Source organism: Erithacus rubecula (genome assembly GCF_903797595.1).
Source record: "Erithacus rubecula genome assembly, chromosome: 6".
In the NCBI taxonomy this organism is placed as follows: domain Eukaryota; kingdom Metazoa; phylum Chordata; class Aves; order Passeriformes; family Muscicapidae; genus Erithacus; species Erithacus rubecula.
Window position 1 is genome coordinate 37951548 of NC_136688.1, and position 9672 is coordinate 37961219.

General features: G+C 43.1%; 1 protein-coding gene across 2 annotated transcripts; it reads left to right on the plus strand.

Moving 5' to 3' along the window:
• The first annotated feature begins 78 nt into the window (after positions 1-78).
• On the plus strand, positions 79-9178 carry COQ6 (coenzyme Q6, monooxygenase). 2 transcript variants are annotated; one of them, XR_013774610.1, is made up of 12 exons: positions 79-248; positions 1837-1971; positions 2674-2732; positions 3833-3956; positions 4389-4519; positions 4863-4970; positions 5060-5122; positions 5434-5541; positions 5922-6124; positions 6998-7128; positions 7222-7337; positions 7707-7722. XR_013774610.1 is itself a non-coding variant. In XM_079308717.1 (12 exons), the coding sequence occupies exons 1-12, from the start codon at positions 89-91 to the stop codon at positions 9043-9045; spliced, it is 1404 nt and encodes a 467-aa protein (XP_079164843.1). In that variant the 5' UTR covers positions 79-88; the 3' UTR covers positions 9046-9178. The 2 variants fall into 2 exon arrangements, 1 of the variants encoding a protein (XP_079164843.1); XM_079308717.1 differs by lacking the exon at positions 6998-7128 and adding an exon at positions 9016-9178 and having other exon boundaries at positions 7707-7873.
• The last annotated feature ends 494 nt before the right edge of the window (positions 9179-9672 follow it).

Consider the following 9672-nt stretch of genomic DNA (forward strand, 5'->3'; position numbering starts at 1 on the left):
GCAGCCAATCAGACGCGAGGCCGGCCGCGCGCGCGGGCGTTGTCATGGTTCCGCGGCGCCACTTCCGGCCGCCGTCAGTTCCGCGGCTATGGCGGCGCTGCGCGGGCGGGCGCTGCTGGCCCCGCTCGGAGCGCGGCTGAGGGCCGGGCCCCGCGCCCCGCTCCGCTCCGCCGCCTCCGCCCCGCCGCTCTACGATGTGCTGGTGTCGGGCGGGGGCATGGTCGGGAGCGCCATGGCCGCCGTGCTGGGTAAGGCTGCGACCCACATCCCGCAGTGTGAGATAACCGTGTGTAGGATCCCAGTGTCCGGGATCCTGCTGTGGGATCTCCTTGATCCTGCGTCCTCCTGTGGCAACGCTCTAAAGTTGACCCAAAGGTGTTTGGTGAGCGGATCGGTGATGAGTCTAGACCTAGCCAGTTTGGAGCGTTTCTGTCAAACATGCTCATCCTTAAATAGCGGATGGATAATGTCACCCAGAGCTGAAAATGCTTTCCTGATTATAGAATCATAAAATGGGTTGGGAGGGAACTTAAATACCACCTAGACCAGGTTGCTCTGAGCACATCCAGCCTGGCCTCAAACACCCTCACAGCAAAGAGCTTCCTCCTGATATCTAATCTAAACCTACTCTCTTTCATTTTGAAACCATTCCCCCTTCTCCTGTCACTACATGATCCTGTAAAAGTCCCTTTTTGTCTTTCTTGTGGGCTCCCTTCAGGTACTGTCACCCCCAAGCCATCTCTTTTCCAAGCTGAGCAAACCCAATTATCTCAGCTTTTCTTTGTAGGAGAAGTGCTCCATCTCTCTAATCATTATTATCTGATCCAAAGTTTCATTTTCTAACCCCTGTTTTAAACACTGGAATACTACATTAAAATGGATTTCTGCTTGCTTTATATCATTAGAGATCCAGGGGGTACTGGCTACTTCTGTATTTGCAGCATGGATTCAGAAGGGTGCCATAGCAACAGAAACCTTAAAAAAAAAAAAAAAAGTGCACAGAAGATCAAAGATTATGAGCAATAAGTGCTTCGCAAGCTTAAGTTCTGCTTAAACAAGAGCACAGTGGATATGAGACTCCAGCAGTGCTATGTAAGGCTGACAAACAGGTTTGGGACCTCTCAGGAGATGAAGTTATTACTGTGCATAATTAGAAAATATGCCCAGGACCCTGCTGTCTTTAGGGCTGCTGTAGTAGTAAACTCTGGATGTTGCAAGGACACCATTTCTGTTCTCAGTACCTTCTGCATCTATAGTGGTTGGGATGCTGCAAGCATGGCCAGCTCAGCTGCAGTGTTTTGCACTTTACTTCAGTCTTCATTTTTTTTTTCAGTTATCTTTAACTGGAAATTTAAAGTCTAAACTGCCTGTGCTATTCCACTCTCAGAATGTAAGGACAGAGAAAATATTATTTAATTGCTACATATCACAGAAGTTTTATTTTGATCTCTTCTTCTGAAAGGAGAATTTATGTCTAAACTCTGGAAAATGTGTTCTGTGCATGGAGTAAACATTGCAGATTTCACTTGATAATACTCTAGTAATGAATTTTCATTAAAAGTGGCACAAATTTGTACAAAAATGTAAGCTTTATGTAAAAGGAAAATATGAAACCCTTGCTTTAGCTGCAAAAGAGTTGTCCACCTTAGTAACAGGACTGTAATCATAAAGCTTTAACATACAAAAGTTTACCTGCCTGGTCAAAATCTGTATTGTATATATATTTCTTTATTAAGTGCTTCATCTACTCTGTTTTATTACAAAAAATCAGGTGTGTTTTGTTTCTGAGATTTTTGTCAGGAGCACTGTAACAAAGCATGTATTTGCTTATTTTAGGGCATGACATCCACTTCCATGATAAAAAGATTGCTTTGCTGGAGGCTGGTCCTAGGAAAGAATACGATCACATGCCAGACAGTTACAGTAACAGGGTCAGTTCCATCTCCCCGGGATCAGCAACCCTCCTAAGCAGTAAGTATGATTTTTGTTGTTTGCATTTTTAACATTTATATTTGACCTGGTTTTGTTTAAACAAAAACCCTTTTGACCATGTTCTGCCTTCACCCTAATATCGGTAGAATTATTTGCCTTTGTCTCTACATGCTGAGCTGTGGTTATTAAATCCAAATTCTCTTGATAACAGGGACTTGTGTTCTGATATCTTGGTTTGATTTGCTGTTATATAAACATTTGTGACTTTAGGCTACTGAACGGTTGCAAGGTGCTTTCTACAGCATCTGGAATGTTCTGTTCACAAAAGAAGCTTAGTCTGGTAACCCAGTCCTTAGTTAATGAGGATTAATTGTCATTTTAAAGATATGTTTGAGCCTTGTTCCCTTATGGAGAAATAAATGTTCTGTGCAATAATGGCTGTATTTCTGTGTCTGTTTTATTCCCCAGTGATGGGACAGTGAGAGTTGGCTGTTAGGTCACAGGTTCACAGAGAGCTCTTGTGTGTTTCCTGCTGGCTTGTGTTAACAGTAAAACAATGTGATTCTGGAGCTGTGATAGCACTGAGGCAGACCTGGCCCTGTCTAGGGATGGTGCAAGCCAAGCCTGAGCACAGTCAGGGAAAGGTGGAGGAGAGTATGGAGGGAGCTTCAGGTTTGTTTTGGTCTCAGTGTCACATGTGAACCTGTGTCTCCATGTATTTATGTTCTTTTTCTGTTCCAGGTTGTGGTGCCTGGGATCATGTCTGCAGCCTGAGACTCAAACCCTTCCGGCGAATGCAGGTGCCTGACTTAGGCTGCAGATACACCACGTGTCTGTCTACTCTGAATTCTCAAAAGCACTTGCATCAATGATACAAAGGTTTTTCTTTCTATGGTAAAGAGCAGATCATGCTTGTGTTAATTTCTGTCCCTTTTTTGTGGGTAGCAGTCTGCTCAGAAATACCTGTCCTCAGGGTCTTGATGTTATAGGCTGAAAGGTGGATTCCTAATGACAGCTGTAGATACTGAGGCATGGGTATTAGCCAGGAAATAAAAGGGTAAAGGGTGTATTGGTTTGGCTGGGATAGAGTTTCTTCTCTTCATGGTAGCTTGTATGGGACAGTGTTTCAGTTTTGTGTTGAAAACTGCTGATAACACAGGGATGTTTTAGTTATTGCTGAGCAGCACTTACACAGTGCCAAGGCTGTCTCACACTGCCCTGCCAGAGAACAGGCTGGGGGTGCACAAGAAGCTGGGAGGGTACACAGGCTGGACAACTGACCCTGACTGATAATCCATACCATATAGTGTCACGCTCGACAATAAAAGCCATGGAAAAGAAGAAGGAAAGATGGGAAGTTTGGAGTGATGGCCTTTGTCTTCCCAAGTAACCATTGTGCCTGATAGAGCCCTGCTCTGCTGGAAATAGCTGAACACCTTCTTGCCCTTGGAAAGCAGTGAATTAATTCCTTAGTTTGCTTTTCTTGTACATGTGGCTTTTGTTTTTCCTATTAAACTGTGTTTACCTCAAGCCATGAGTTTTGTACTTTCACCCTTCCAGTTTTCTTCCCCATCCCAGTGCAGGGGAATAAGGAAGCAGCTGCATGGGGCTGAGCTGCCTGCTGGGGTTAACCTACAGCAAGGTTGTAGGGTAGCTTTATATGTCACCTATGTAACAGGAAAGTAGGGATGTAAAACTTGACTTGGAATTACTTTTTGAGTTTAAGATAAATCATTTAATGAAATTAGATATGTGGGCACTTTAGTAGCTGGGAATGAACAGTAATCCTGGATGTTTCCTCTAGTTCTGTATTTCTAGGTTACTGTGTCTTTTTGCTGTTAAGTCCCTGAAATGGACTTACTTATCACATAGCTTCATGTAATGTATTTTTTCTTTGTAGGTATGGGATGCTTGTTCAGAAGCCATGATCGTTTTTGAGAAAGATGACTTAGATGACATGGGTTACATAGTGGAGAATGATGTCATTATGTCTGCTCTCACAAAACAGTTAGATGCAGTAGCAGGTAGTGGAAAACTTCTTCAATGTTTTATTTCCTGTAGATAGCTTTCAGTTACTTGCCTTCTGTTGTGTGTACTAAGTCTTGAGAGGGGAAAAACCCATCTAACAAGTAACTCTTGAGAAACGGGCAGCTTCTGGAATTGGGAAGGGAGGAAGAAAACTGACTTCCAAAGGCTACAGAGCAGGAAAGCACTTGGATATGTAGTTCTCCAGAATACAGTCTCTCCAAGATTGGATTTAACTAAAAGATCAATAGCTCCTTGTCCAAAGCAGGCCTTGCAATGACAAGGGGTTGTCCATACCTGTTCTTTTGGGGTGCCTTGAGAATTATAGGGTGAGCTCCTAGGGTGCTGTTGAAACACGTGTGGCTGTGGCTGTGATGTTTCCTTTTTTCCTGTCTGTTCCATGCTGTGACCATGGTCTCTGTTCCCATCAGACCGGGTGGAGGTTTTCTACAAGAGCAAAGCAGTTGGGTACACCTGGCCCCTTCCTTCCCACAGCTGTGACACAAGCCCTTGGGTCCAAGTTGAGTTAGCTGATGGACGCAGACTTCAGACCAAGCTGCTGGTAACTAAGCTCTTTATTTCTGTTGATAAGGCATTATCCCTAACCCAAGACCATTCCACTGGATTTGGTTCTGATTCCATGTGTGCTGCTCCACCTATGTGGAGTGCTAGCATGAGGTGAGTGGCTGACCCTGTCAGAGAGGGTGTGGGACACTGGGCATGGCCTTCTCTCTGCCTGGTGCAAGGAGATGCTGCTCAGTTTGAGAAGAGCTGAAAGGGCCATCTCTTCTGGTTTTGAGGGATTTTTTTTTCCCTGAATGAACAGACAATACATAGATGCAGGCTGAGGTTATGAGAGTGAAATACTATCTCCATTGTTTTGTCTCCTTTGCTTTGTTTTACAGATTGGTGCAGATGGTCATAATTCTATGATCCGGAAGGAAGCTGAAATTAAGAATATTGAACATCAGTATGACCAGTCAGCTGTGGTGGCAACTCTCCATTTATCTGAGGTAAAATTTTGCTAAACTGACTCTTCCATAAGCAGCAGAACCTAAGAGGGTGCTCTGGTTTGCTGTCCACTTGCTTCTTTCCATTGTAGGCCACAGACAACAATGTAGCATGGCAGCGGTTCCTTCCCACTGGGCCAATTGCACTTCTTCCGGTAAGGGGTCTGTATTTTTTTAATGTTTTTAAAAATTTTTGTAGTCTAGTAACTTTATTTCTGTCCATGCCTTTTTGTGTTGGTTCTGTCTTTTAAGAATTTGCATGTGTGCACTTTACTCTTCATTTATTGTGGTTTTCCCTCCTCCTGTCTCACTTTATCCTTGGCATTTCCCACTTGTAACAAGTTGGGCTGGAACTGTAATTTTAAGAGGGACTGGTGTGAGGCAGGGCAGTGGGGAAATCTTTGTATGAATATTATTTTTTCTTCTTTTTCTCTTGATATTTACCCTTGACATTGTCTTAAATTAGCTGTCTGACACTGCCAGCTCTCTGGTCTGGTCGACATCTCATGACCATGCACTGGAACTTGTTGCTATGGATGAGGAAAGCTTTGTGGATAGCATCAACTCTGCCTTTGTGAGTATCAGCCTTGTGGCAAGGAAGAGGCTGTAAGAAATAGAACAGAATCCTGTAGCTTAAATGGCAGTAATGGGCGAGGTGGATTCTGAAGAACCGTCTTCTGGTGAGAATGATACAAAGAAATCATGATGCCTTGGGACTGAATTAGGTTTGTTCTGAAAGTCACAGAAGTTAACTTAAGTTTCTAAAAGGTAGGAAGAGTAGGCTCATCCTAGTTGGAATTTATATGTCCTAGAATGTTGAAGATAGTTTTTTCTACTGTAGAGCTTTGTCCAAATGGTTAAAATTCAGTATTTGGAAGTCAGATTTTTTTTTGGCTGGATTCTGTTATAGATCTGGTTTAGGTCAACTTCCAAAGATTTGTTTGTCTGTTTCAGTGGAGCAACATCAACCACTCTGACTTCATTGACACTGCTGGGGCCATGTTCCGTTCTGCCATTTCCCTCCTGAGGCCCTCAGGGACCGCAGCCCATCAGCTGCCCCCAAGTGTTGCTAAAGTGGATCCAGAGAGCCGTGCCACGTTCCCGCTCGGAATGGGGCACGCGACAGAGTACGTCCAGCACCGCGTGGCGCTTATCGGGTAAGCTCCTCAGTGCCCTGGCCTGGGCGGCCGTGTGTGTTAGAAATGATGGCAGCACAGCAACTCCCAGTCAACAAATTAGATGCTAGAAATAATACATTGTTCCAGTTTGATTTTTCCCAGATCCAGTTTGTTCTGTGTGCCCTCATGTCCTTTTGTGTGAGTAGCTTTCTGCCCGTTATATGTGTTTTCTGTGTAAATTGAAAGATAATTATTTCCTTTCCTGCTTTGCACAGTCCAGTGAAACAATCCAGTATCTCATGCTGGATCTGTACTTCCCCTTACACTGTACCAGCCATTCTGTGCACCAGTTTGAGTTTTAAACTCTCCTTTCTTGAACACAAATGACAAAAATTACTCCATGTGGGATGTCAGAGACTTTTGTATGGTGGCCTGTTCAAGCAGGAAAATACATTTCTTCTATGTCCTTTCTTCTCTGCCCCAGCTGCAGTATGGTGGTACCTTTTAGTAATTCTTGGATGCTGTGCTACACTTCTGTGTGTTTTTCATCTTTCCAACCTGTGAACCACTCTGTGCTTAAGAGCACACTGTGCTTTATAGCTTGGTAAAGCACACAATCTTGAATTTCATATCAAAAATTCATTTAATTTCTCTAACTTTGTGGCGCTCATATCAGTGTTTGTCTTTGAGCTTTATAGATAAGTTTGTTCATAGAAGAACCCAATTTTATTTCTATTAAATGATAATTCCACTTCTTCTTTATGCTCATAATGTCTGTCCACTTTGTTTGTGCAGTGTGCCATTAACAGAGATTCTGTTGTGCTGAGGCCACTTACAAAAACATACAGGCCTGCTCCACATGTGATCTGAGAGGACTTTGGCTAGTCACCTCTTTATAATTTTTCCTTTCAGACCTGCTTTTTGTTACCTCCCCTTTGTCTTGCTTCTTACAACGGGAGAGGCAGTCAGGTAGTTCAGCATAGCATGCAAGGAGGTACTGGATAAAGTGCATATGCTGCTCTAAAGTGGTTCATTGCAAAGAGGTGAGGAGTGCTACACTGATCTCTTCTGGGGTTTGTCAGCTGCTGTGGCTTTCTTCAAGATGGGAAATACATTTCTGTCTTCTCTTGCTCCAGGGATGCAGCACACAGAGTCCACCCGCTTGCAGGACAAGGAGTGAACCTGGGCTTTGGTGATGTTGCATGTTTAGCTCATCACCTCAGTGCAGCAGCCTTCAACGGGAGTGATCTGGGTAAGGATCCAAGCCAACGCAGTGGCAGTAAGAGGTTTTGTCTTCCAGGCCTTTGCTGCAGTACCTCTGGTTAAGTATGCTCTGTTTGAAGGCTTTGTTGAAGCAAAGCTGTTGTGATGTCTGTTGGCTGTTGAGCAGTTCAAGATTCTTGGATGCAGTTTCCATCCCACAAATGTTAAAACATGAAGTCTGCAGGATGGCAGTTAGAGACATGGTGAGATGAAGAGCACTAGTTGGTGGAAGGTCTTTACTGAGATGGACCATTTCTCTGTTCTCTTTCAGTTGGCAGAGGAAACTGCTCTATAGATAAGATGCACAATTGTCTGTGGCACATCTAGTGTAATAGAAGCATTCCATTATCTCTTCCAGGCTCCTTAAAACACCTCCTCAAGTTTGAAACAGAACGTCAGAGGCATAATGTCTCCTTGATAGCTGCTACTGATGTGCTAAAAAGGCTGTACTCCACCACACTGGCTCCTCTGGTGTTGCTGAGGACATGGGGATTGCAAGCAACAAATGCCCTACCTCCTGTCAAAGTAAGGATCTCACTTCAGTGAGGGCTGTAGGAATCCTCCAAAACTATTCACGAAATATGCACAAGATGTAAAGATCTTTGTTTTAAATGAAACATTTTTGGTTGGAAAATACTAGTTTAAACTGGAGGTTTTGTGTCCTGAATGGAGTTCCTGAGGAGTTCCTAAATAACTGACAGCTCAGTAGTGAGTTTTTTTCCTGCAGCAAAAGGGAATATAAAAGATCTGCATGACTTATATTCTGTATCAGTAATTAGGAGTTAGAGGTCATCAGAAGTCTTTGGCTTTATTTTGCTATGGAATTAAAATGTCAAACCTTGAATTGTATTCCAGCAATGCACAGAAAAAACAGGCCTGTGAAGACACATCTTCACTAAGACATTGGGTGACTTCCCAAGATGTGGTGTGCAGCCCACACTTACCTGTGTCTGTGTTGTTTTGCCATGTGAATTGTTCCCTCATGGCAGAAGTTCAGGTCTCTATAATGGAAATTACTTGAGGAAGGCAATGGTGAGGAGTTTGTGTGTTAAACAGACCCCCTCTGTTTGCAGCTGCCTGAACTCCTTACCCTCTTGGACTAGTTGCTGGATTTTTGTGAGGTTCCTTAAGCCCTCTGCTCTCAAACCTCCCAAGCACCAGCAAATTCAATTCTCATTTTTGGATTTCAGTTTTATTTAATTTGTTCTCCATCTTCATATTAAACACAGATGCCCTGTTTCCTTTGTGTTATGGTCACAGTTGAGACACTTCCTCAATTGAAAATCAGTACATTCCTAAGGCAGAGCAGCTGCCACTTGCATGGTGTCTTCATTAAGAAAGACTATGCTGCTGCTTCAGTGCTCAGAATTTTTTTTCTCTTTTTCTGTTTAAAAGAACAAAACAAATGAAGATGTATCTGTGCTTTTCAGAGCACAGAATCCATTGGTAATACCGGGTTTGTGCTAGGCTTGTGCTACTTGGGAAGGAAAGGAATGTTACAATTTTGTTAATTTCCTGGGACATAGGGATAGGTTCTCTGCAGGTAGAACTGCAGGTGGAACTGTTTCATTCATATGAAACATTTAATTTATGTGAAAAGGAAGGTGCCTAAAGGTTGTTTCTAAACCACATGCTTATGAATTACTTCTCTTTTTCTTCTCTTTTAGGAGAAGATCATGGCTTTTGCCAGCAAGTGATCTGTTGTCAGTCTGCCTGTCAGCAGCTTGCCTGTGAATGCACTACCCTTAAAAGAACTGTGGCTGACTTGAATCTTTGAATTGTTATTTTAATTTACAATAAAACTGAGGGACTGAGCTGTGTATTACATCATCCACTGGTTTATGCAAAAGCTGTCTCATTTGCCCTCCTCAAGAGGATTTAGGGTTTCTTTCCATAGTACCATGATGTCTTCAGTCACAGCACTAAATGTCCAATGTGCTTTTAGTTTGGGCTTCCTGAATTGAAGATTGAGGTGCAAACAGCTGTCTGTTTTTTGGCAAACACAGTGCTGAATTTTGCCAGCTGCTGGTTAATTTTTAACAGCTTTTGCTGCTTCATTACTTTCAGTTTCTTCTGATATGATTCCTAGACCTGTAATGTCACTCCTGGGTTCTTGGCACCTCAGCTCAGACAGAAGGGGTAGTTTGCAGCAGAGTGAGACAACGCATGGTGGCATGGTACATTTTAAAATTGTCCTTCTTTCACACTTTTCCCTGCCTTTCTCATGGTGTTGTGCATAATAATGGTGTTTGTTGTGGAACTGGCTAGTCTTAAGGGCTCCATGATAAAGATTCAAGGAAACAATAATATCTAGGAAAGATATT

Coding starts and splice junctions, on each gene's coding strand:
- COQ6 (XM_079308717.1), top strand. CDS start 89: ATGGCGGCGCTGCGCGGGCGGGCGCTGCTGGCCCCGCTCGGAGCGCGG. Junction 6,125..7,221: donor CACCGCGTGGCGCTTATCGG/GTAAGCTCCTCA, acceptor CTCTTGCTCCAG/GGATGCAGCACACAGAGTCC. Junction 7,338..7,706: donor CTTCAACGGGAGTGATCTGG/GTAAGGATCCAA, acceptor TATCTCTTCCAG/GCTCCTTAAAACACCTCCTC.